Here is a 27,844-nt window from a genome sequence, read left to right on the forward strand (position 1 = left end):
TAGGACCGATCCAGTAGTTCATGTATTTGGACGTGGAGGAGGTACGGATGATGAACCTTGAGTCGTTGTTATAAGTGTGACTTTGCATTGAATGTATAGCCTGAAGAGCTTTTGTATATTACCTCATGGTAATATAGCGCAAGATTTGTCTGCGGCTAGTGAATATGACAACATTTCTAAATGTGACAAACAAAAGACCTTATGATTGTACGTACACTGTAAACGACTCATATCCATCACACAAACTGGATTGTAATAATTTATTTTCAAAGCAATAGTATGAAATAAAATTATAGAAATGAAGTTCGAATGTTAGAAATGGGCACATAGCTCTTCATGGCCGCTGTGACAGAAAGTTTCTCAAGTGGCGTCCACACTGTAAGTTTTCTAGGAAGACGCAATTCCTTGAGAGAGGCCTACCAATGCAGAGTGCTTTCGGCTGAAAAGGCTATTTAACCTTTTAGCCGCCGGGCCCACTGTTATCAAAACGTGCCACTGGCGCCGCAACTCTTTTTCAACTCTTTGACGTTAGTGAAGGGGAACCTGCTTTACGATAGTTTTATTTTAAGATGCGTTTTGGTGTAAAAAACGTGTAATATGTATGTATTTATTTATATATTTGTAAAATAAATATAAAAAAAAGAATAGTTTCAATAAATAGATATTTATTTCATAGCTTAATCAATAAAAAACAGGTTGAGAAAAAACGAAACTTTTTTTTTAAATTCAGCAGAATATCGATATTTTCAATCCCTATTTAACCTTGACAAAGCAGTACGTCGCGTATAGACGACCCTGGCGCAGTAAGACGCGTTATTTTTATTAGTTTTAGTGACGAGGTAACTCGATCAAATGGATGTCGATAAATTGATGAATTTTAACGAATAAATTCCAACCACTGCATAATTTATTTATTGATTTAATTAATAGAATTAGCTTTAAAATAGTAATTTTTTCTTTATTATTTAACTAATGTTTTATAACTATTAAAGAAGTTCATGGACACGAAATAATCAAATGCGGCTAAAAGTACTGTACGATTTTATTCGCTACCTGCATTTTGTATGCTCATACGTAGAACGCAACCGAGTAAGTAAGATTTTGATTTTATTTATTTATTTTCAGCCCGTTTCAGTTTTGCATGGACATTTGTTTGCAAACTATCAGAAAAAAAAATCAGTATTTCTGAAGTCAGTTAATTTTTTTATTACTTTGATAATATTAGTTATTCTACAAAGTATCGGTTTGTTATTTTGCGTTATTTTGCACTAGCAATTAGTCACGAACTACCCACTTGTAAGTTAATATTCATCATACGATAAAATTATCAACTTACCCTCACTATTCCAAACTTCCGTGCGTCTATGACGTCATAAGCGGTCGTGTATTCCCGACTCCGGCGCTGGAGCATGTTAAGAAAACGTTGAATACTCCGCACTGCTAGTGTTGTGCAAGTTTCCAAATCTTTGCGTTTTTCTATCATCGTTTACTTAAAATTTATATCGTATTACAATTTAAATAATTCGTCTGTTTAATTCATAACGTTGTACTTATCTTTCTGTATTTAAATCTACATAAACTAAAACGAATTTATACATTTTCATCATAATTAATTTCCATTTCATTAAAATGATGGGAAGATTTTACTACAACACTATGGTCTTTTATTAACGACTGCGGCGCTGAGGTCCTAAAATAATATTGCTTTATGCGATGTGAAATTATGGTGTTAGTTTTTTTTAAATATGTCACGTTTAATAGGTGCAATGAAGTCCGAATTCATGAATTAAAACAATGTGTTCAAAGTATTGGATTTTTTATTATTATCTTTCTCATGGATCGTCTCATTCCCTTAGAATAGAGCGGCAAAAATTCAGTCTGCTATGCCCGACTCCGGCGCTAGTGCCCCCAAATTCTGTTGTCGGTCATACGCGACTGCGGCGGTTAATGGGTTAAAATGTGTATAACGCGTCGTCTTAAAGGCTGTTTGTTTCGGTACAGAAAGCGCCTGGAGGACAGCCGCAAGCTGTGGCAGTTCTACTGGGACATGGCCGACGAGGAGAACTGGATCAAGGAGAAAGAGCAGATTGTGTCCGTGGACGACATCGGCCACGACCTCACTACTGGTGAGTTGACATTTAAAGTGACTAAAGCCTGGTCTGCGAGCACGTAGAATTTTGTCCAATGACCCCAAGCTACCCATCCTTATCGCTCGCGCGCACACTCACTGCGGGCGCCCGTCGCACAGTCGCGACAGCAATATAATTACGCGCAAGCGATAAGGATGGGTAGCTTGGGGTCATTGGACAAAATTCTACATGCTCGCCGACCAGACGACTATAGTGTCTGTAACTTTCTCACGCCTCTACTATTTTCAATGGTCTTTAGAGAGATTATTACAACTAAAATAGAAAGACACGGGTCCTAACGCGACGTTTATGAATGAGTTACATTATGTACTCACGGCTTGAGTACATAATGCCGTGCCGTATACTACATAAAGCCGTAAGTACATAATGTTACGGAACCGCTTACATTTCATCGTGGAAATAAAACATGAAATGGGGATGATAGTTTGGAGTGGACTCTATAACTTCGGTTGAGAAAGAGGGATTAGTTTTGAGTGATTAGCGAGCATTAGTTGAGTGGCTGGATAACATTGCATACAGTCCAGTAGTAGACTTTTTCCGACTGAGATCCTTCTTAGTAAGGATCTCAGTCGGGAAGAATGGAGTAACATCTTTTGGCTAAAAAGAAGGGGAGTTTTATTATTGTGTCTTAGTTAGTGTACCTGCTGATCAGTAAGGGGTAGTTTGTAACCATTGTGCCTTGGTTGCAGTGTACCTGCTAATCTCCAAGCATAAGGCGTTGGAGGCAGACGTACAAGCTCACGAGGTTCAGCTTATGGGCGTAGCGGCCGTGGGAGACGAGCTCATCTCCGGCGGACACTTTGGCGCTGACAGGATACAGGTACACATCATCATCATCATCATCATCATCAGCCCGCTGCTGTAGTGTGCCTGCTGATCTCCAAGCACAAGGCGTTGGAGGCGGATGTACAAGCGCACGAGGTTCAACTTATGGGCGTAGCGGCCGTGGGAGACGAGCTCATCTCCGGCGGACACTTCGGCGCTGACAGGATACAGGTACACATCATCATCATCATCATCATCATCATCAGCCCGCTGCTGTAGTGTGCCTGCTGATCTCCAAGCACAAGGCGTTGGAGGCGGATGTACAAGCGCACGAGGTTCAACTTATGGGCGTAGCGGCCGTGGGAGACGAGCTCATCTCCGGCGGACACTTCGGCGCTGACAGGATACAGGTACACATCATCATCATCATCATCATCATCATCAGCCCGCTGCTGTAGCGTGCCTGCTGATCTCCAAGCACAAGGCGTTGGAGGCGGACGTACAAGCTCACGAGGTTCAGCTTATGGGCGTAGCGGCCGTGGGAGACGAGCTCATCTCCGGCGGACACTTCGGCGCTGACAGGATACAGGTACACATCATCATCATCATCATCATCAGCCCGCTGCTGTAGTGTGCCTGCTGATCTCCAAGCACAAGGCGTTGGAGGCGGACGTACAAGCTCACGAGGTTCAGCTTATGGGCGTAGCGGCCGTGGGAGACGAGCTCATCTCCGGCGGACACTTCGGCGCTGACAGGATACAGGTACACATCATCATCATCATCATCATCAGCCCGCTGCTGTAGTGTGCCTGCTGATCTCCAAGCATAAGGCTTTGGAAGCGGATGTACAAGCTCACGAGGTTCAGCTTATGGGCGTAGCGGCCGTGGGAGACGAGCTCATCTCCGGCGGACACTTCGGAGCCGACAGGATACAGGTACACATCATCATCATCATCATCATCATCATCGGCCCGCTGCTGTAGTGTGCCTGCTGATCTCCAAGCACAAAGCGTTGGAGGCGGATGTACAAGCTCACGAGGTTCAGCTTATGGGCGTAGCGGCCGTGGGAGACGAGCTCATCTCCGGCGGACACTTCGGCGCTGATAGGATACAGGTACACATCATCATCATCATCATCATCAGCCCGCTGCTGTAGCGTGCCTGCTAATCTCCAAGCACAAAGCGTTGGAGGCGGATGTACAAGCTCACGAGGTTCAACTTATGGGCGTAGCGGCCGTGGGAGACGAGCTCATCTCCGGCGGACACTTCGGCGCTGACAGGATACAGGTACACATCATCATCATCATCATCAGCCCGCTGCTGTAGTGTGCCTGCTGATTTCCAAGCACAAAGCGTTGGAAGCGGACGTACAAGCTCACGAGGTTCAACTTATGGGCGTAGCAGCCGTGGGTGACGAGCTCATCTCCGGCGGACACTTCGGTGCTGACAGGATACAGGTACACATCATCATCATCTTCAATTTGTTAAGTCTCCACTCCAGAAGTACGATCTTCTCTAATTTACCAGCGACAAATGGAGGGTTTGGAGGGTCTGGATGCGAGCAGAGCAGGAACGTTCATTATGGAAAACCTTGGGGGAGGCCTTTGTCGTCCAGCAGTGGACGTCATTTGGCTGAAACGTCGAAATGAAGGGTTTACCTTCAAGGGACAACAAATTGCAACAGAAATAAAAATCAAATACCTGTAAAATTAAAATTTCATGTCCGTAACAAAAAAAAGTATCGCGAAATAGACAAATCATGAAAAACCTATTTTGTGACGTTTGACCTGAATTTATTTGTCAACTAAACCAATAACCAATCAGACAACTTTTACAACTAAATCAAAATAAAGATGTATACGAGTTACCAGCTTGACATCTTTCAGTAGACCTTTACTAGTGCAAGCTTATTTGAAGACTTGGTGTGTCATAGTTGATTAGTAGACTCCTACTAATGCAAGCTTTAGTTTTAGCTTAGGTGTTTGTTATTACTGATACTTAATACCATTATTGTTATATCCAGGACCGTCTCCGCGACATCCTGTCCCAATGGAACCACTTACTCGACGCGGTGTCCCTCCGCAAGAACCGTTTGGACGCAGCCGTGCGCTACCACCAACTGTTCGCTGACGCCGATGACATTGACAACTGGATGTTGGACACGCTCAGGTTTGTGTTCGGTTTTTGATTGTTAAAATTTGGTTTGATATGGACTACTATTGATATTGGACTTCATTCTAAGATTTTTCCTATCTTTAATTATTTAAAACAAGAAGATGCTGTAATAATTTATTATGACAACCCCAGAGTATTTGAAAATCTTTTTCAAACTTCAACGTTAAAAATACATTAAACAGTATTTTACAATAACAAAATTCAGTCTCACTATTTCTGCGGTCCATTTTTGAGTAGTACCAAGAAAAAAAAGTTACTTTTGTTTGTATAAATAATAATAAATAGATTGCGCAGGTACGAGTAATTACACTGTGAAATACATTTTCGTGTCATTGCAAATTCCCGGGAAAAAATATGTGACACTCTGTTTATCTATTTCATCACTAAGAACACATAAATATAATATAACAAGATAAGTGAATATGAATCTTATTTCTAACAAATTCATTCCAATTTAGATTGGTGTCGTCGGAAGACACGGGCGTGGACGAGGCGCAAGTCCAGAGCCTGCTGAAGAAGCACAAGGACGTCACCGACGAGCTCAAGAACTACGCCAGTGTCATTCAGCAGCTCAAGCAACAAGTAAGCTTTGAACGATTTTGAACTGTATTCTTGCTGTAATAAAGTCAGTGTCATTTCATTTGTGTGTCAGGATTATTTCACTGTTTTGTACAATAATCAATCACTGAACCAGTCACCACGTTTCTGAAGAACTATTTCTCATAAACATCCACGATTTCACTCACACTGAAAATATCGCAGATTTTAAATTTTCAGTGTGCCAATAAGTGCCTCCGAACTATCAAATATTTGTAAAAAACGGTTCTGTTTGACGTGACGGCGACGGCATGACGCATCCCTTTTTATCACACAGTGTTGCTGCTAGTGACATCTCCCTCGCTCAGTTCTTTGTTGCTCTATTCCGCTAGGTATATTAACTTTATGGTCTGTACTAAGCTAATATTTCAGGAGTTCTAAACTTTGACCTTATTTCCAGGCAAGCGAGCTAAGCCCAGAAGACGCCAATAGCCCCGAAGTGCGAGAGCGCTTGGCCGCCATCGACGCGCGTCACGGAGAACTAGCCGAGTTGGCTCGTCTTCGTAAACAGAGGCTGCTCGATGCTCTCTCGCTGTTCAAACTGCTGGGAGAAGCTGACGCTGCCGACCAATGGATCGCTGAGAAGGACCGCATGTTAGATACCATGCTGCCGCCTAAGGATATCGATGATGTGGAGATTATGAAGCACAGGTAAGAATCACACGTCAACAACTACCATGACGTCATTTTTTTTAAACTGTAAAAATAGCCTGATGTCCAGCCTAGTATTATTTTAAGGTATATCAGATGTACTGCAGCTGCACTTGAAGATATTATTGATATGAAGATCCACATACGGGAAAGGATTATGTCTGCCATCATATCTAAGTATCGATTCTCTTTTCTCGCGTTTCGTTTATCATGGCGACTTTAGGAAGTTTGTCCTATTCCTGTCACGAAAAGATATGTTAAGATTTCATGGAACTGTTTTAGAGTTAGAAACCAGCGAAACTTTGTGGCTCCTAGATGCACTGATCTAAGCTTCGTAACAAATAGAGATGTATTCCTGATTTTAACCCTCATCGATGTCATAAACAGTTATTATACTTGACTGTTTATTGCAAATTAAGTTCTAAAATGATATTCACAAGTCATAAATTCCTACAGATACGACGGCTTCGACAAGATAATGAATCCGAATTTCCTTCATCTGACATCTTTACCAATGCAAATAAAGTCCTAGTGGTTGTAACAAGTCATAAATTCCCACAGATACGACGGCTTCGACAAGGAGATGAACGCGAACGCGTCCCGCGTGGCGGTCGTGAACCAGCTGGCTCGGCAGCTCATCCACGTGGAGCACCCGCAGGCGCCCGCCATACAGCAGCGGCAGCAGGCCCTCAACCAGGCCTGGGGAGCGCTCAGGGAGAAGGTAAACGGTTTACACTAGTTCGTCATCAGCAGGTCATATGGTCTGAGCTGTAAGACTACGCGCAGACCATCGATTTTTAGTTGGCTGATAGTTGTGCCCGATTTTAAATTGTATGAAGAATCGGCCAAATCGAATCGGCGTCATGTGCGCACTTCCATACATGCCCATACTGATCAACTGCCCGACTAAACTATCGGCCGACGAAAAATGGTCTGCACATAGGCTAATAGCACGTCACTATAATTTACTAGAGGCAAATGGGCGCTGATTGAGGAGGTAACCTATCATCATCATCATCATCATCATGTCAGCCATAGGACGTCCACTGCTGAACATAGGCCTCCCCTAATGCTTTCCACATTGATCGATTGGTAGCGGCCTGCATCCAGCGCCTCCCTGCCACCTTTACCTATCATCATCATCGAATTCAAATTCTGTTTTAGCATGTAAGCCCTTTTACACGTCCCAATATAGCTGGCCATACCACCGATTCCATACAACATTTTGGCTGATGTTGAGAAGAAGTGGCGGAAGAAACTCGGTCATCATCAGGTCATGTGTCTCTACCGTAGGAGCTCGACCTTCTAATTTACCAGAGGCAAATCGAGAACACTTCCCAGTTTTCCACACTGGCCAAACGGGTTGGGAAGCCTCGATGTTCACTTAATATTTATCCTTTGATCGACTTTTACGACATCAAAGTGAACAATGGAAGTGTTCTTATTCTGCCCTATCGGAATCACACAATTGACTTACATTAGTAACTCAAGACTTCTTTCTTACCAAATAAGCTGTTCTATTCTGAATATTTCTGAAAGCTTGTTTAGGAACTGTGTGAAATTCTCACAAAAGTCCGCGTGAAGTCTCAGTAAGGTTCATCATTTTTACTGAAACAAGTGGAGTAGGGAAATTTCTATCATCAAATATCACGTGACTACCTTAGCTCTTATTAAAATCATTGTTTTCTCCACCAGGCGGAAGCCAAGAAGGACGAGCTGAAGTCCGCGCAAGGCGTGCAGACGTTCCACATCGAGTGCCGCGAGACGGTGTCGTGGATCGAGGACAAGAAGCGCATCCTGCAGCAGACCGACAACCTGGAGATGGACCTCAACGGTAAGAGTAACATCTTATCTGATTTTGCAATAGGTTCCAACACTGAATAAGCACCTCAATCGCCTCCATCTCGATTTTTTTTAAATAAATTGATGATGTTGTCATCATCATTTTATTGTTAAATAGTTAATGCTTCTGTATGTTTCGGTTTATTCAATTATATGTATAGCGCTTAACCTAAGTTTTTGTGTTGATGGAGCGGTGCGGGAGTGTGTTTTTTTACGCCAAAAGTCAGCGAGAGATGTGCTTCAAACATGTATACCTTGACAGCTTTGTTACGTCACTTGTAACCCTTCCCGCACCGTAATACTGCCGCCGAAACCTACACAATAAAGCTACCTACCGAGAGTTCTTAGTTCGGGTTTCAACGACTCGGAGCCTATCCGTTTTGACCAGAGCGGCAGTGTCTTGACAGTTGCCGTGCATCAAATTTAACGTACCATCATTTCCCAGGCGTGGCAGGGCCGCCTGTCAGGCATGGAGCGCGACCTGGCCGCCATCCAGGCGCGCATCAAAAAATGCGTTACGTATTCCAAAACCGCGAGAGTAGTCGACCAAACTCGCCTATTTACGACCACTGTGTTTAGTTTTAGTTTCAACGACCTAGCTGTATTCTCCAGCAGTGATTTATGTCCATAAAATTAACGTACCATCATTTCCCAGGCGTGATGACCCTTCAGCGCCGCCTGTCGGGCATGGAGCGCGACCTGGCCGCTATCCAGGCGCGCATCAGCTCGCTGGAGGACGAGGCCAACGCCATCGAGGGCTCGCACCCCGAGGAGGCCGCGCTCATCCGCGAGCGCGTCCAGCACATCACCGAGAACTGGGACCAGCTGACGCAGATGGTGAGTGTGTGGTGACCCTACAGCGCCGCCTGTCAGGCATGGAGCGCGACCTGGCCGCCATCCAGGACGAGGCCAACGCCATCGAGGGCTCGCACCCCGAGGAGGCCGCGCTCATCCGCGAGCGCGTCCAGCACATCACCGAGAACTGGGACCAGCTGACGCAGATGGTGAGTGTGTGGTGACCCTACAGCGCCGCCTGTCAGGCATGGAGCGCGACCTGGCCGCCATCCAGGACGAGGCCAACGCGAGCAGATGGTGAGTGTGTGGTGACCCTACAGCGCCGCCTGTCAGGCATGGAGCGCGACCTGGCCGCCATCCAGGACGAGGCCAACGCGAGCAGATGGTGAGTGTGTGGTGACCCTACAGCGCCGCCTGGCGGGCATGGAGCGCGACCTGGCCGCCATCCAGGACGAGACCAACGCGAGCAGATGGTGAGTGTGTGGTGACCCTACAGCGCCGCCTGGCGGGCATGGGGCGCGACCTGGCGGCCATACAGGACGAGACCAACGAGAGCAGATGGTGAGTGTGTGGTGACCCTACAGCGCCGCCTGGCGGGCATGGGGCGCGACCTGGCGGCCATACAGGACGAGACCAACGAGAGCAGATGGTGAGTGTGTGGTGACCCTACAGCGCCGCCTGGCGGGCATGGGGCGCGACCTGGCGGCCATACAGGACGAGACCAACGAGAGCAGATGGTGAGTGTGTGGTGACCCTACAGCGCCGCCTGGCGGGCATGGGGCGCGACCTGGCGGCCATACAGGACGAGACCAACGAGAGCAGATGGTGAGTGTGTGGTGACCCTACAGCGCCGCCTGGCGGGCATGGGGCGCGACCTGGCCGCCATCCAGGACGAGACAACGCCATCGAGGGCTCGCACCCCGAGGAGGCCGCGCTCATCCGCGAGCGCGTCCAGCACATCACCGAGAACTGGGACCAGCTCACGCAGATGGTGAGTGTGTGGTGACCCTACAGCGCCGCCTGTCCGGCATGGAGCGCGACCTGGCCGCCATCCAGGACGAGGCCAACGCGAGCAGATGGTGAGTGTGTGGTGACCCTACAGCGCCGCCTGGCGGGCATGGGGCGTGACCTGGCCGCCATCCAGGACGAGGCCAACGCGAGCAGATGGTGAGTGTGTGGTGACCCTACAGCGCCGCCTGGCGGGCATGGGGCGTGACCTGGCCGCCATCCAGAACGAGACCAACGCGAGCAGATGGTGAGTGTGTGGTGACCCTACAGCGCCGCCTGGCGGGCATGGGGCGTGACCTGGCCGCCATCCAGAACGAGACCAACGCGAGCAGATGGTGAGTGTGTGGTGACCCTACAGCGCCGCCTGGCGGGCATGGGGCGCGACCTGGCCGCCATCCAGGACGAGACAACGCCATCGAGGGCTCGCACCCCGAGGAGGCCGCGCTCATCCGCGAGCGCGTCCAGCACATCACCGAGAACTGGGACCAGCTCACGCAGATGGTGAGTGTGTGGTGACCCTACAGCGCCGCCTGTCCGGCATGGAGCGCGACCTGGCCGCCATCCAGGACGAGGCCAACGCGAGCAGATGGTGAGTGTGTGGTGACCCTACAGCGCCGCCTGGCGGGCATGGGGCGTGACCTGGCCGCCATCCAGGACGAGGCCAACGCGAGCAGATGGTGAGTGTGTGGTGACCCTACAGCGCCGCCTGGCGGGCATGGGGCGTGACCTGGCCGCCATCCAGAACGAGACCAACGCGAGCAGATGGTGAGTGTGTGGTGACCCTACAGCGCCGCCTGGCGGGCATGGGGCGTGACCTGGCCGCCATCCAGAACGAGACCAACGCGAGCAGATGGTGAGTGTGTGGTGACCCTACAGCGCCGCCTGGCGGGCATGGGGCGCGACCTGGCCGCCATCCAGGACGAGACAACGCCATCGAGGGCTCGCACCCCGAGGAGGCCGCGCTCATCCGCGAGCGCGTCCAGCACATCACCGAGAACTGGGACCAGCTGACGCAGATGGTGAGTGTGTGGTGACCCTACAGCGCCGCCTGGCGGGCATGGGGCGTGACCTGGCCGCCATCCAGGACGAGGCCAACGCGAGCAGATGGTGAGTGTGTGGTGACCCTACAGCGCCGCCTGGCGGGCATGGGGCGTGACCTGGCCGCCATCCAGAACGAGACCAACGCGAGCAGATGGTGAGTGTGTGGTGACCCTACAGCGCCGCCTGGCGGGCATGGGGCGTGACCTGGCCGCCATCCAGGACGAGACAACGCCATCGAGGGCTCGCACCCCGAGGAGGCCGCGCTCATCCGCGAGCGCGTCCAGCACATCACCGAGAACTGGGACCAGCTGACGCAGATGGTGAGTGGGACTGATGGTTATGATGTACCTCTGTTTCGAGTACCATTCTATTGTTTCTGAGAAAAAAATCAATACTGGCTGATGATACATTAGATTCGATCACGGTTATCAAGAGAAACGCTGCGTGGTTCATGGGTGATCCTCGAACAATAGATGTTCTAAAGCCTGGTCCGTAAGCACTTAGAATCCCGTCCAATGACCCCAAGCTACCCATCCTGCTGCTCACGGACCAGGCTTTATTGGATCTAATTTTTCGTTGCTCAAAGTTTAAGGGATGAAAAAAAACACATAATAATCACATGCCAGTGTATCCCACATTCCAGTTATACTATGCAAAAATATAACACTTATCTGGCTTCTTGACATTTTTTGTATTATTTACGTAAATAATGTCATGCCATTGAACGAACATTTAAAAAGTATGATTGAATGTGAGGTATGATAATTATATGACTATTGGATTTTAGAATAAACAGACTTGTAAATAAATGCTACTTAATTACCTGGCTTAAATTCCTTCCAGGAAATTTTAATTTTAGAAAGATAGAGTAAATAAGTGTACTCTTTGACGCAGCTCAAAGAACGCGACTCAAAACTGGAGGAAGCCGGGGACCTGCACCGTTTCCTGCGCTCCGTCGACCACTTCCAGGCCTGGCTCACCAAGACGCAGACGGACGTGGCTTCTGAAGGTAACAAAACATGTTTACATGGATGACGTTATTATACATCCAGTCGACTATTTTTTCAAAAGTGTTTTTTTACAACTACACAAGATGCCGTAATGCTTACTTCAAACTGCTGTATATCTCAAATGAAAACGTACAAAACCATAAATGTGCTTACCACAGAAGATTTATCTCGTGGATCTTGTCTTGTGGGTCTTTTAGTCGTCCTCCAGATTACAAGTCTCTTTTGCGGTTATAGTAAGATGCTCTTAAGGTGAGTATAGACGGTTCGTGAAAGGGCGAACACTAGAACATTTCATAGATCGTTTTCCTATTACAAGTAAATGCTAGAAGTCTATACTCACCTTTATTTCTATCCTATACTCACCTTTATATCACATCTTTATAATTATTGCCCTTGCCTTTCAGACACGCCGTCAAGCCTGGCCGAGGCGGAGAAGCTTCTGTCGCAGCACCAGACCATCAAGGAGGAGATCGACAACTACAAGGACGAGTATGCCAAGATGATGGAGTATGGCGAGAAGATTACTGCCGTGAGTATAGTTCTATCTTATTTTAAATGTAAAAAGAAGTTTGTTTTTGATAACTAGATGATTTTTGTCGTCGCCAGCTCTACTTCGGTTTTTTGAAATTCTTTTGGCCCCATAAGTTTGTTTCTATAATGTGCGATACGGCACTCCTTGCCAAAGATAAGGCAATCGCATCTCATGCTTTCAGGGTTAGAGTATAAAGTTCTGATGGTTTCCACCTGTTATCATATAGTCACAAAATTCTTACCAACTTTTTACGATTGCACGTCAAATTATAACATTGTTGGTACAAAATCATATCTATCACAACCATATAAGATACGACAGCATTTACTGTGACAATTCGTTATGATGTCATACACATACATTGGTGCAAAATCGCATCTGTTATAGCCCTATAAGTTGTCACAGCGTGACGTCATCTACAGACGACGACACATAACGGTTATGCAGAATATGCACTTGTAATAGGATCTATTTTACAGCAAAATGTGCAGTCTGATGTATTCGTTTAGCCTAGGCGCAGACCGTCGATTTTTCGTCGGCCGATAGTTTAGTCGGGCAGTTGATCAGTATGGGCATGTATGGAAGTGCGCATGTTACGCAGATTTGATTTGGAATTTACGAAATAAAAATCGGTGGTCTGCGCCTGTCTTAACATATTCTTGACCGTCATTTGTTTCTCAGGAGCCGTCCACACAAGACGACCCGCAATACATGTTCCTGCGCGAGCGTCTTAAGGCTCTGCGTGAGGGCTGGGCCGAGCTGCAGCAGATGTGGGAGAACAGGCAGCAGCTTCTTGCTCAAAGCCTGGAGTTGCAGCTGCTGCAGAGAGACGCGCGCCAGGCTGAGGTGCTGCTGGCGCACCAGGAGCTCAGGTACGATGGGTTTTGAACTTTATAGCTGTAGGATAAGGCTCAAAATCAACTGGGGAAAGTTAGTACATGTCTCAACGCGAGCGTCACGAGGCTCAGATGTGGGAGAACCGGCAGCAGCTGCTCGCACAGAGCTTAGAGCTGCAGCTGCTGCAGAGAGACGCGCGCCAGGCTGAGGTGCTGCTGGCGCACCAGGAGCTCAGGTACGATGGGTTTTAGACTTTGTGGCTGTGGGATAAGGCTCAAAATCAATTGGGGAAAGCTAGTACATAGTCTTTCGCGAGCGCCACAAGGCTCAGATGTGGGAGAACAGGCAGCAGCTGCTCGCACAGAGCTTAGAGCTGCAGCTGCTGCAGAGAGACGCGCGCCAGGCTGAGGTGCTGCTGGCGCACCAGGAGCTCAGGTATGATGGGTTTTGGACCTTGTAGCTGTGGGATAAGGTTCAAAATCTACTGGGGAAAGTTAGTACATGTCTGCGCGAGCGCCACAAGGCTTAGATGTGGGAGAACCGGTAGCAGCTGCTCGCACAGAGCTTAGAGCTGCAGCTGCTGCAGAGAGACGCGCGCCAGGCTGAGGTGCTGCTGGCGCACCAGGAGCTCAGGTATAATGGATTTTGAACTTTGTAGCTGTGGGATAAGGCTCAAAATCAATTGGGGAAAGTTAGTACATGTCTCAAGGCCCTCCGCGAAGGCTGGGCCGAGCTGCAGCAGATGTGGGAGAACAGGCAGCAGCTTCTTGCTCAAAGCCTGGAGTTGCAGCTGCTGCAGAGAGACGCGCGCCAGGCTGAAGTGCTGCTGGCGCACCAGGAGCTCAGGTACGATGGGTTTTGAACTTTGTGTTTGTGGGATAAGGCTCAAAATCAATTAGGGAAAGCTAGTACATGGTCTTTCGCGAGCGTCACGAGGCTCAGATGTGGGAGAACAGGCAGCAGCTGCTCGCGCAGAGCCTGGAACTGCAACTGCTGCAGAGAGACGCGCGCCAGGCTGAGGTGCTGCTGGCGCACCAGGAGCTCAGGTATGAAGGGTTTTGGACTTTGTGTCTGTGTAAGAAGGTTCAAAATTAATTGCAGCAAGTTTGTTACTGTACTACTCGACTGGGTTGGGAAGACAGTGTGTTCAAAGTACGCTCGAGTTCGATGCAATAACCTTAATTTCCTTTGCAGACTGGCAAAGACCGAGCCTCCAACGAACCTGGAGCAAGCCGAGAACCTCATCAAGGAGCACGAGGCCTTCCTCACGACCATGGAAGCCAACGACGACAAGATCAACTCCGTCGTGCAGTTTGCCAACCGGCTGGTGGAAGAGCGTCACTTCGACGCGGACAAGATCCAACGCAAGGCTGAGAGCATCGAGGCGCGTCGCAACGCAAATAGAGATAAGGCTGTCCAGCAGATGGAAAAGCTTCAGGACCAGCTTCAACTCCACCAGTTCCTTCAAGACTGCGACGAACTCGGCGAGTGGGTGCAGGAGAAGAACGTCACCGCACAAGACGACACCTACCGCTCAGCAAAGACCATCCACTCGAAATGGACCCGCCATCAAGCTTTCGAGGCCGAAATCGCGGCTAACAAGGAACGCCTGTTCGCCGTCCAGAACGCGGCCGAAGAACTCATGAAGCAGAAGCCCGAATTCGTCGAAATCATCTCCCCCAAGATGACCGAATTAGAAGATCAATTCGAAAACCTCCAGACGACAACCAAAGAAAAGGGCGAGCGTCTCTTCGACGCCAACCGCGAGGTGCTCCTCCACCAGACCTGCGACGACATCGACTCGTGGATGAACGAGCTAGAGAAGCAGATCGAGAACACCGACACCGGCACTGATCTGGCGTCTGTCAACATTCTCATGCAGAAGCAGCAGATGATCGAGACTCAGATGGCCGTCAAGGCGAAGCAGGTCACGGAATTGGAGACCCAAGCGGAATACTTGCAGAAGACCGTGCCTGACAAAATGGAGGAAATTAAGGAAAAGAAGAAGTCTGTGGAGCAAAGATTCGAGCAGCTCAAAGCTCCTCTACTGGAGCGTCAACAAAACTTGGCGAAGAAGAAGGAAGCGTTCCAGTTCAGACGCGACATCGAGGACGAGAAGTTATGGATACATGAGAAGATGCCTCTAGCTACCAGCACTGATTACGGCAACTCGCTGTTCAACGTGCAGATGCTTCAGAAGAAGAACCAGTCTCTCAAGACCGAGACTGACAACCACGAGCCGCGTATCCTGACGGTTATCTCCAACGGACAGAAGCTCATTGATGAGGGACACGAGGACGCGCCCGAGTTCAAGCAGAGAATCGACGAACTCACGGCGCGGTGGCGAGAACTTAAAGGTGAGCTATTTTAAATACAAAAATCATTTGTAACTATTGAATGAAGTGCTCACAAGATAATAGTATGCGTTAGTCCAGTTTAATATTATTTTCTTTCTTTTATATTGTAGCTGCCAGCGACCACAAAACAGCTATTCTCAGGGCTATGCAACGGCTCTTGTCAAGGCCATCTTCCTGTTTCTATTCTAAGACGAGTGTGTTTCTGTGCAGAAAGTTGCTTGTGGCTTCGGCTGTAAACATTCACTGTTTCTGTTCGAAGACGCTTTTATTGTGGTCGCCTGGCGGCTCCAATATAAAACATTTTACTAAGCATTTCACATAATAACATTCGTAAATCTGTATTTTATGCGAGTCATGCGTGACTCGTCTAATGTTGCCCTCGATTAAAGCAGTCATTTCTTCATTGTAACTAATGTATAACCCTGAAGAGCAACATTACTACTTTTTCTATAGTTAATGGTAGTTACTTTTCATTTCATTGATCAGATGCCATCGAACAACGCAAGAACAACCTGTCCCAATGGGAGAAGGCCCAACAGTATCTGTTCGACGCCAACGAAGCGGAGGCCTGGATGAGCGAGCAGGAGCTATACATGATGGTAGAAGACCGTGGTAAAGACGAGATCTCTGCCCAGAACCTGATGAAGAAGCACGAGATCCTGGAGCAGGCGGTTGATGATTATGCGCAGACCATCCGCCAGCTGGGAGAGACCGTCAGGCAGCTGACCAGCGAGGAACATCCTTTGAGGTGAGTTTGTAGCATAATACTGTTCGGGATACCACTCCCACGTCTTTACTCGCGCGTCTTTCAACTGTATCTTTTTCAAAGGGTAGGGCGCCGTGACAAAATTCTAAATTTCTAAGTGCGCCGCGGGATGAAAAAGATTAAGAACCCTTGGCTTACAGAAATCGCACTATCAAGTGATCATTTGGATTAATGATTTCATCAAAGTGCAAAAGAATAAAATTTCTGACATGTTAATATAATAAAATGTTTGGTCTATCGTTAAATTGTTTGCTGTGCAAGTCTATCAAAAGGGAACAATATCATATTTTGCACCTTAAAATATATCTATATATTCTATATATTGTGCACACTGCACATATTTTATTATTGTCCTTGGACATGTATTTTGTGTATGGGTAGCAGATTTCACATCATACAAAAATCGTATGTTAGCGTCATATCGTATCTTAGCGAAACGAAAAGTTCATTGGAAGCCAATTTACTCACGCATATCTCCTCTCCACAGCGAACAAATCTCCGTAAAGCAATCGCAAGTGGACAAACTGTACGCTGGACTTAAGGACTTGGCCGGCGAGCGTCGCGCCAAGCTTGACGAAGCTCTACGGCTCTTCCAGCTGTCTCGCGAGGTCGACGACCTGGAGCAATGGATCACGGAGCGAGAGCTGGTGGCTAGTTCACAGGAGCTTGGACAGGACTACGAACATGTCACTGTAAGTGGAATTTAAACCTTAGCTACTACATTATAGAGGTGTAATTACTATAGGGTCGGCATTTATGAATTTGGAAGCACGTCGATTGCAGCAGCTACTAAGGTATGTGATGAGATGAGAGGCATTAATGTTACCCGCGCCAAGTTGGACGAAGCGCTGCGGCTCTTCCAACTGTCACGCGAGGTCGACGACCTGGAGCAATAGATCACGGAGCGAGAGTTGGTTGCCAGCTCGCAGGAGCTCGGACAGGACTACGAGCATGTCACTGTAAGTGGAATTTGAACCTTAGATAGTGTATTATAGAGGTGTAAGTACTTTAGTGGCGGCATAATAGAAGTTGGAAGTGCGTCGATTGCTGCAGCTACTAAGGTATGTCGCGAGGTCGACGACCTGGAGCAATGGATCACGGAGCGAGAGCTGGTGGCTAGTTCACAGGAGCTTGGACAGGACTACGAGCATGTCACTGTAAGTGGAATTTGAACCTTAGAGACTGTTTCATAGAGGTGTAAGTACTTTAGTGGCGGCATAATAGAAGTTGGAAGTGCGTCGATTGCTGCAGCTACTAAGGTATGTCGCGAGGTCGACGACCTGGAGCAATGGATCACGGAGCGAGAGCTGGTGGCTAGTTCACAGGAGCTTGGACAGGACTACGAACATGTCACTGTAAGTGGAATTTGAACCTTAGATACTGTGCCATAGAGATGTAACTCCTTTAGTGGCGGCATTTTAAAAGTTGGAACGCGACGAAGCGTTGCATCTACCGATATGTGCAATGAAAGCCACAGGTAAAAAGCAATATGAGAACCTCGTCAAAGTCAATTTACCTTCGTAGATTGAAAATTACCGAACCGTTATGTTTGAGTCATTCAACTTCCTTTACATTTTCATTCAAGCAAATCGGCAACACCTTCATTTGTTCATGTTATTATCATGTTATAGTAAAGCAACATTGAAGAATATTAACCGATGTAACTTGTAACAATGTAGAGACCACTAAAAATAATTCACACTCAACCTTTACCATTCCTGTAACGTTTCTAACATTTATTCTCCTTTCCAGCTTCTATGGGAGCGTTTCAAGGAGTTTGCGCGCGAGACCCAAGCGGTTGGGTCTGAACGCGTGGCCACCGCGGAACGCATCGCCGACCAGATGATCGCCATGGGCCACTCCGACAACGCTACCATCGCGCAGTGGAAAGAAGGGCTCAAGGAGACCTGGCAGGACTTGTTGGAGCTCATCGAGACCAGGACACAGGTATGGCTGGGATATTACTAGAATATTGGTCCAGTCAGATCTGAAGCTTAAATATCATATACACTCGGCATCAAATAAATCGCACCTCCCGCGACAAGCACTTATCAAACGTATGCATCCCCACTTCCCACCAACATTGGTACCATTTGAAAGCCTAGTTCTATACTTCATTTCATTAAAGGAAAGGTTTTTACCCCACAAATGTGTCTTTACAAGGATCCAGAGTCACTTCTTCAAAAAATAGGTAGTTACGCTATAGCCATTTTTTATGACTATAAAACTGTTAAGTTGGGATTAATCGCTATCCATCTGTTAAAGAGGACACGTGAGATCTTTATTTGGTTTTATAACCATAAAAATTGGTCTAATTGATCCCAGAGGTGAGCCCAAAGTGAGGTCTATTTTCAAGTCACATTTATGGTAAATGTTAATCATTTATTTAGAAATGAAATGTATTTTTCTTTAAGGATATTTATTGGGCTTTCAAATAACACCAATATTGTTGGGGTACCATGATTGTGTCAGAAGAAAATCTTTAAAGTTCGCGTCGCAGAAGGTGCGGTTTATTTGATGTTGAGTGTAGTTTGTCTACATTGATTAGTGTCAGTTTTCGTCACGAGAATATCTTGAATCTTAAATCAAACTCGACTTCTTCTAGTCTAACGCCCGTATTCACAAACATTACTATGAGGTCACAAAGTACGCGTGGACACAAGGTGACACATGAACCAATCACAGAGCTCTATTCAACGCAGTGCGTTCGATTTGCTGCTTCACTTAAGCAAGCATCGTTTGTGAATACGGGCGTAATCCTCGTTCCGCCCAAGGGCGTTTGAAATCAGATGATCAGTTAGTAATTGATAGCACTAGAAGTCATATCACTATTTCAGGTAGGGCTCAAGTTCTAACACTGTATTTAGCCCACTTAAAGTTGACATACGTATTTAAAATAGCATGTGAACATAATTATACATACTCCTATGTTGGTGCAATTTTTTTGTTCTGATCCTTCTTAATCATTAATGACTTATTTAACCCCTCAGATGCTGGCGGCATCTCGCGAGCTTCACAAATACTTCCACGACTGCAAAGACACGCTACAACGCGTCAACGAGAAGGCGCGCGGAGTGAGCGACGAGCTGGGCCGCGACGCCATCAGCGTGGGCGCGCTGCAGCGCAAGCACCACAACTTCATGCAGGACCTCAGCACGCTGCAGCAGCAGGTACGAGCCGCTGTGGGCCCTACCCCCCGGACATAAGGTCCAGTCTCGCGTGCTGCCCAGCAGGCACGGAGCGAGCGACGAGCTGGCCGCGACGCCATCAGCGTGGGCGCGCTGCAGCGCAAGCACCACAACTTCATGCAGGACCTCAGCACGCTGCAGCAGCAGGTACGAGCCGCTGTGGGCCCTACCCCCCGGACATAAGGTCCAGTCTCGCGTGCTGCCCAGCAGGCACGGAGCGAGCGACGAGCTGGCCGCGACGCCATCAGCGTGGGCGCGCTGCAGCGCAAGCACCACAACTTCATGCAGGACCTCAGCACGCTGCAGCAGCAGGTACAGCCGCTGTGGGCCCTACCCCCCGGACATAAGGTCCAGTCTCGCGTGCTGCCCAGCAGGCACGGAGCGAGCGACGAGCTGGCCGCGACGCCATCAGCGTGGGCGCGCTGCAGCGCAAGCACCACAACTTCATGCAGGACCTCAGCACGCTGCAGCAGCAGGTACAGCCGCTGTGGGCCCTACCCCCCGGACATAAGGTCCAGTCTCGCGTGCTGCCCAGCAGGCACGGAGCGAGCGACGAGCTGGGCCGCGACGCCATCAGCGTGGGCGCGTTGCAGCGCAAGCACCACAACTTCATGCAGGACCTCAGCACGCTGCAGCAGCAGGTACGAGCCGCTGTGTGCCCGCTGTGTGCCCTACCCCCCGGGGATAAGGTCCAGTCTCGCGTGCCAGCCCAGAAGGCACGGAGCGAGCGACGAGCGAATTCGCCGCGAATGTCTTCGCGCGAACTCGAGCATATTATGTTGCGTCCAGAGAAGTAATTCGAAACGCAAGCGTTTGGGGAGGGATTCAGTAGTGCAAAATAATTTCGTATCAAAATTTTGCCGCTCCATGATCCCCATATGCGTGCAATCGCCGTCATGCTCGCGCGTTTACTGGACGCAACACAGAGGCGCGTTTACTAGGGACTAGTATTTCAACTCGCGCGTAGTGCGCGCGAGTCGTGAGTCTGGCGTAGTGCGTATGATTCTACGCGCGTAGGATTCGCGACGTGCGCGTGAGCGATGACATTGCAAGGCTGCATGCGAGTTTGATGCATCCTTGCGAGCAGGCTTGCAATGTCGATCGACTCCTTTATGTATGCTACTTGGTCTAGCAGAGCAGAACGGTATACTATAGTGACCGGCACAGAACACAGCCCTATATAAGCACAGTAGAACGCCGATTATCTGAATTAATTGGGACCGGGGTCGATTCGGATAATCGAAAATTCGGATAATCGGTCATAGACTGGTAATAAAGAAAAACGAACTGTCACACATATAATAAACTTGATTAAATTAACAAACACAGTTCTAAATAACGCTCAGTCGAAATATATCTGGAATCCAGCGAGTTCCAACTTTTTAAAACGAAACAAATCAAAAATTACTTGGTGGCATTTTTTTTATATTACGCTTAGGATCGATTCGGATAGTTGGCGATTCGGATAATCGGCGTTCTACTGCATTAAAAAAAAATACAACTGTAACTTTGACACAGGTGGAAGCCATCACAGCGGAATGCAGCCGCCTCGGCGCGTCGTACGCGGGTGACAAAGCCGCAGAGATCACCCGACGAGCCGGCGAGGTCGCCGACGCCTGGGCAGCCCTACAGGCCGCCTGCCGCGCCAGGAAGGCCAAGCTTGAAGACGCTGATGACCTGTACCGGTTCCTGAACCAAGTCCGCACGCTTACCCTCTGGATGGACGATGTGGTCCGCCAGATGAACACCGGAGAGAAGCCACGGTATGTCCTTGTTAAGTTCCTAAGCTCTTAAAGACACGAGGGAATATAGGCATTTGTGCAAGTTCGCTACATCATAGGTCACTCCTGCGCTCCCAGGGTGAGATTATTCTAAAGCGTAAACCCTTAAAAAACGGATTTTGCAATTTAAGTTACAGGTTTGTATATTCAAGTTGCCACCTCCTTTGATATTCGCTGTGTAACAACTTTTACTGTGCCTTTGACCATTATGTTCGAGTTCTTCTCGACATATTTTTTTAGGTCTTTACTTATTCAATAGTTAAAATCTACAGTTATTTTCCGTAACTTTACCGACTAATTCTCCCACAGAGACGTAAGCGGCGTCGAGCTTCTAATGAACAATCACCAATCGCTGAAGGCCGAGATTGACACGCGCGAAGACAACTTCACGGCTTGCATCTCGCTCGGCAAGGAACTGCTAGCGAGACAGCACTACGCGACTGCTGACATCAAGGACAAACTGCTGCTCCTCACCAACCAGAGGAACGCACTGCTGCGCCGCTGGGAGGAGCGCTGGGAGAACTTGCAACTTAGTGAGTTACTCTGCCTTCTAATAGGAAGCAACTTCTGGCAAGGTAGCACTACGCGACTGCAGACATCAAGGACAAACTGCTGCTCCTCACCAACCAGAGGAACGCACTGTTGCGCCGCTGGGAGGAGCGCTGGGAGAACTTGCAGCTTAGTGAGTTACACTGCCTTCTAATAGGAAGCAACTGCTGGCGAGGCAGCACTACGCGACTGCAGACATCAAGGACAAACTGCTGCTCCTCACCAACCAGAGGAACGCACTGCTGCGCCGCTGGGAGGAGCGCTGGGAGAACTTGCAGCTTAGTGAGTTACATTGCCTCCTAATAGGAAGCAACTGCTGGCGAGGCAGCACTACGCGACTGCAGACATCAAGGACAAACTGCTGCTCCTCACCAACCAGAGGAACGCACTGCTGCGCCGCTGGGAGGAGCGCTGGGAGAACTTGCAGCTTAGTGAGTTACATTGCCTCCTAATAGGAAGCAACTGCTGGCGAGGCAGCACTACGCGACTGCGGACATCAAGGACAAACTGCTGCTCCTCACCAACCAGAGGAACGCACTGCTGCGCCGCTGGGAGGAGCGCTGGGAGAACTTGCAGCTTAGTGAGTTACACTGCCTTCTAATAGCAAGCAACTGCTGGCGAGGCTGCACTACGCGACTGCGGACATCAAGGACAAACTGCTGCTCCTCACCAACCAGAGGAACGCACTCCTGCGCCGCTGGGAGGAGCGCTGGGAGAACTTGCAGCTTAGTGAGTTACTTCACTGGTTTTGCCTTCGAATAGTTTAGATTTGTACTGATTTAATTTATCATTTTCGGTGAACCGACGAAAGAAGAAGTAGAACAACACTAAGTTTGCCATGACGCCTTCATTTAAGAATTTATGGCCCACATGCTCGATGGATTAACGGTCACCTGATAGCTAGATGGCATTGCCAGTTTTATTGTTTCTTGGTCTAATGGTTGAGGTCGACTTCTAGCAATAGACTCGCTGAAATTATAAAAGGAAATAATCTTTGGACTTAAAACCCAAAAACGACGAATTAATTCCTAAGTTACTTCACACCATAAAGCGAATTCGAAAACTATCACGAATTCTATGTCTATCTGTTCACGTTTTTAATTTTGTTTAGAGGTATCAAATCAGATCAGTTGGGATAGGATGCGCGCCATGATAAAATCGTATTGACGATCTTAGACCACAAAGTGTATCCGGCTTATCGTGCAAAATCGATAAAGTACTTCGATGATAGTTTATCATGGCGCGTATCCTAGGCCTACAAATATGTTATGACCTCTGCCTGCAGTATAGATACCATAATTGACTATTTATTCCCTCAGTCCTGGAAGTATACCAGTTCGCCCGCGACGCGGCCGTGGCCGAAGCGTGGCTGATCGCCCAGGAACCGTACCTCATGTCCCAAGAGTTGGGCCACACCATCGACGAGGTGGAGAGCCTCATCAAGAAGCACGAGGCTTTCGAAAAGAGTGCGGCGGCGCAGGAGGACAGATTCAGCGCGCTACAGAGACTTACAACGGTGAGTTTTTTGTTGAACTTGAGGGTGGTGGATTTTGTATGGGCATTAGAGAACTATTTATAGTCTGGTCTGTGAGCACGTAGAATTTTGTCCAATGACCCCAAGCTACCCATCCTTATTGCTCGCGCGTAATTATGTTGTTGTTACGCTCGCACACTCACTGCGGGCGCCCGTCGCACAGTCGCGACAGCAATATAATTGCGCGCGAGCGATAAGGATGGGTAGCTTGGGGTCATTGGATAAAATTCTACGTGCTCACAGACAGGGCTTTAGTAGTTAGTAGCTTTTGTATAGGTTACATGTGAATTTAGTTGATCTTTTTGGTGTGGATTGACATGTGAAGATTTTATGGACAAAAATGGGGATCGGAAACAATTCAGAAATAATTGATTTGACTCTTTGAGCTTTATGAGTATGATGACAACTCAAAACAATATAATTTTGTTTGTCGCTAAATTGCATCAATACATTTGGGCAATTGACTTCGAAAAACAGAACCTATAGCCGTCAAACGTGGGTATATCAATTCCTAGTAATAATATTTGGACTAAAAGTTTCTTCTGTCTGAAATAAAATCTTTACAGGGCATGAAATATTTAATGTTCACTTTTAAACAAAATGCATTTTAAGTGGGTGATGGATGATGTATTTATTGTATAATACACATTGCATTCTGTACAGTCATGTCTTGCATGGTGATGGTTTACCTTTCATTTAGTTGCATAATACCTTCTTCTTATTCAAAGTTTTAGTTGTACATTTTTATTTCACTTCTTACTTTTGCTTGTTGTTTTTATTTCATCTTATTCTTCTTTCACAACTAGCTTGAACTTCGTGAGTCGAAGCTGTGGCCTTGTACCCAGCCTTGGGAGAACTCTGATGATATCAGTTTCACTTACCACCCCCCACCCCCTTCCCACATACCCTTAACACCCCTCACCATTGTAACTGAAAAACGGTCCGTTCACGACGTAGTCCAAGATCTAGTAGTCAACAATGACAAAATAAAAATACCGGAAAAATATAAAAGAACTCTCAAACTAGACTATTCGGACTGCAAGAAGAATGACTCTTACCTATGGACGGCTGTTACCAGGAATAGTTTAACGACGATATCAGAGAATAGCACCCCTCCCTCGACACCGCTTATGAGTCCAATGTCGCCAGAAATATACAGTCCCGTATTCTTTGAATATCCAGACCGCACAGATCTGTCGAATCAAATGAATGACCACTTGGCGTGTATAAATTTCATTCTCTGGGAGAGGTTAGCCAGCCAGTTAGTATTTCCAAACGTTTCTCTACTCAGACGGCGAAGCGACAGCTCTTCGAAGTCTGGCAGTATAAAACGAATAATTAATAGACTGTCAAGGAAAAGTAAATCTTCTGACACAGACTCTAAAGGCGAAGTGGCAGTGTTATCTATGCCCGCATTGACCGGCAGTACGAACACTATTAATGATTTAGGAAAGGAAGTAAAAACTATCCCTTTAAATTCCTCCTTGCTCCTCCTCTCCCAAACCAGATCTCTTCTTTTCCCGGATGGTGCATGGTATTTTAACTACTTGGATGGTGTAAGTGTATTTTGGTGTAGTGCATGTGCTTTTATAATGCATTTTATTTGCAGCTTCGAATTGAATTGGAGCAGGCTTGACACTTAAGAATGCTTTCATTAGTTTTAAGGTGGACATCGGAATTTTTAATAAAGAGAATTTCTAATGCCTGTATCTATTGCATGATAAAATATACTCAACATCAAATAAACCGCACCTTCCGCGACGCGAACTTTAAAGATTTTCTTCTGACACAATCATGGTGCCCCAACAATATTGGTGTCATTTGAAAGCCCAATAAATATCCTTAAAGAAAAACACATGTAATTTCTTAATAAATGATTAACATATACCATAAATGTTACTTGAAAAAAGACCTCACTTTGGGCTCACCTATGGGATCAATTAGACCAATTTTTATGGTTATAAAACCAAATAATGATCTCACGTGTCCTCTTTAACAGATTGATAGCGATTAATCCCAACTTAACAGTTTTATAGCCATAAAAGTTGGCTCAAGCGTAACTACCTATTTTTTGAAGAAATGACTCTGGATCCTTCTAAAGACACATTTTTGGGGTAAAAATCTTTCCTTTAATGAAATGATGCTTAGAACTAGGCTTTCAAATGGTGCCAATATTGGTGGGAAGTGGGGATGCATACGTTTGAAAGTGCTTGTTGCGGGAGGTGCGATTTATTTGATGTCGAGTGTATTTCTGACCATTAAAATTAAAAATCGATTGATCTCCAGTTTTGCGTCCAGTTTTCTTTTAACATATCTTAAGCAAACCTAACAACACGGAGTTCTTGTCAGGTTTGCCATCCAAAATGTTTATAAATAGTTAATTTCGAGTTTGCGTCAGCTGCCTTGTCCCAAAGCTCGCAGCTTCCTCGCCTTTGCCACACCTTACCCCCAACATACCACACAAATATTAACATGCCCACCTTCACAGTTCGAAGTGAAAGAGATGAAGAGACGCCAAGAAGCTGCCGAAGCGGCCGAGCGTGAGAAACGCGAACGGGAAGCAGCCGAGGCCGCCGCCGCCGCCGCCGCCGCTGCGCAAGACGCCGTCGACCGCGCCGCCTCGCCGCAGGAACAACCGCAGCCGCAGGGTAATTATAAAGCAATGAGAACTCTATTGATAGATACTGAGAGTCTGGAATTGAGTGGATTCTACTCGGTATACGATACCGGGTAGCTGTCTTTGGTAATCGATATGTGATACGTTATTGACGATAATGTAAAACAGAAGTATAGCCATCGACAGATTGGCAAGCCCTCGTAACTGAACAAAGTAGAAGGAGTGACATAATATCTAAAAGGTTGATGTATTAGTATAGAGCACTTTTTATTTTGGATTTATCATCAAACATTAAAACACTTATTGCACTACGTTTACATATCGATTGTCATAGACACCCACATTGCGCAACTTAACAATGACACTTTAAGATTTACCTTAATATAAGATTAATTTGTTGATAAATATCGTAAAAATCTTTAGTAAATTAACATGATCAATTTTCGATCAAAACACAGAGTAAAAATATTTCTCTCTAAATTAACATCACTTCAAATCACGGATTGCAATGTAAGCACGCATGTGTATTGTCTATTAGCACTAAAACGAAGTTATTTAAAGTGAGACAGAGATATCCACTAACTTTCACCGTTAACTGGTGAATGTTGCTTGCGAATCTTGCAATACTGCAATAACACTGATCTTGAGGGTAGGATGAGATTTCAGACGGAATTACGACAGTTGAAAGATTTCGCACATCGCACAGCGATAGCCAAGACGGCTTATACGGCATCGCTTGCCGCTTTCCGTGTGAATTTTATACCGTGCCCCATTTTTATCGCTTGCTCAGTCGACCAATGAAACTTAAGACCATGGTATGCCTATCCAACGTTTCCTAAACTGAACTTATAAATAAAATATTGAACTATAAAATCATTATCTCAATTTAAAGGGACATAACAAATGAAGTTTAGGACACGTCAAAATACCTTCGTACAGTTCGACTTGTAGTTTCATTCGCCGACCGAGCGTTGCGTGTGAGACACAAATGTCCGTTACTTACCGATGTGTTGTCCACACATGCACACGCGTAGTCGTAAGGAGAACGTCCACTAAAGCGGCTGAGAAGGCCCAAGAGCGACCGCATTCCCAGCCAGGTAACAGAGCGCTTCATACAGCTACCGTTCAGTACCCAGCTATAAGGATCCGTTCACGCTACGCTTGTATGCCGTGCGAGATATTTTGCCTTCATCTTGAACAACACATGTGTTGTGTTTCATTAAAGAATTACATCTTGATTACGTCACTAAAGATTAAAAATGTGTACGGCAAAATATCGGTGCGGTGAAAGAGTCACTGTGTGAACGAAGCCTTGGCATGAGCTTCCACGGTAGTTTGATGGGTCTATTTAATATAGTCGGAACACTGCGCTCGATAGTAACTCCACTCTTCTGGGGGTAGATTGTGAATAATTTTTTAGCCTAAAAGCTTGTTGATGTGAACACGGAGTTATTGAACGTATACGATTTGTTTAGTAGGTTTATTTCCGTATCAACGTAGTTGGGACTATAGCACTGTTTTTCTGTTGCACGATTTCAATGTCTTCAATACCATTTTTATTTCTTAGGTGATGGTCTTCTGTCCGTACACGCATTAACGTCATCACACTACTTCAGCCCATCTAAAATCGGAGTTCAATATTTTTTATA

At 47.0% G+C, this 27,844-nt stretch overlaps 2 protein-coding genes across 2 annotated transcripts in view; both read left to right on the plus strand.

Moving 5' to 3' along the window:
- Positions 1 to 27,844, plus strand: part of LOC135078019 (spectrin beta chain) — an 83,289-nt gene that overhangs the window by 42,249 nt on the left and 13,196 nt on the right. Inside the window, exons 13-32 of the mRNA XM_063972565.1 lie at positions 2,002 to 2,126; positions 2,840 to 2,970; positions 4,939 to 5,084; positions 5,549 to 5,672; positions 6,088 to 6,338; positions 6,900 to 7,059; positions 8,034 to 8,172; positions 8,836 to 9,017; positions 11,919 to 12,033; positions 12,439 to 12,563; positions 13,248 to 13,438; positions 14,598 to 15,760; positions 16,247 to 16,508; positions 17,014 to 17,218; positions 18,279 to 18,473; positions 19,517 to 19,696; positions 21,233 to 21,477; positions 21,805 to 22,028; positions 23,364 to 23,560; positions 26,067 to 26,226. Of these exons, the coding sequence (XP_063828635.1) occupies positions 2,002 to 2,126; positions 2,840 to 2,970; positions 4,939 to 5,084; positions 5,549 to 5,672; positions 6,088 to 6,338; positions 6,900 to 7,059; positions 8,034 to 8,172; positions 8,836 to 9,017; positions 11,919 to 12,033; positions 12,439 to 12,563; positions 13,248 to 13,438; positions 14,598 to 15,760; positions 16,247 to 16,508; positions 17,014 to 17,218; positions 18,279 to 18,473; positions 19,517 to 19,696; positions 21,233 to 21,477; positions 21,805 to 22,028; positions 23,364 to 23,560; positions 26,067 to 26,226 (4,520 nt within the window). The remainder of the gene's footprint in view (positions 1 to 2,001; positions 2,127 to 2,839; positions 2,971 to 4,938; positions 5,085 to 5,548; positions 5,673 to 6,087; positions 6,339 to 6,899; positions 7,060 to 8,033; positions 8,173 to 8,835; positions 9,018 to 11,918; positions 12,034 to 12,438; positions 12,564 to 13,247; positions 13,439 to 14,597; positions 15,761 to 16,246; positions 16,509 to 17,013; positions 17,219 to 18,278; positions 18,474 to 19,516; positions 19,697 to 21,232; positions 21,478 to 21,804; positions 22,029 to 23,363; positions 23,561 to 26,066; positions 26,227 to 27,844) is intronic.
- LOC135078265 (uncharacterized) lies at positions 24,179 to 25,221 on the plus strand. Its single transcript, XM_063972864.1, has 2 exons — positions 24,179 to 24,205; positions 24,385 to 25,221. The coding sequence occupies exons 1-2, from the start codon at positions 24,179 to 24,181 to the stop codon at positions 25,219 to 25,221; spliced, it is 864 nt and encodes a 287-aa protein (XP_063828934.1).

Source organism: Ostrinia nubilalis, chromosome 14 (assembly GCF_963855985.1).
Source record: "Ostrinia nubilalis chromosome 14, ilOstNubi1.1, whole genome shotgun sequence".
NCBI lineage: Eukaryota > Metazoa > Arthropoda > Insecta > Lepidoptera > Crambidae > Ostrinia > Ostrinia nubilalis.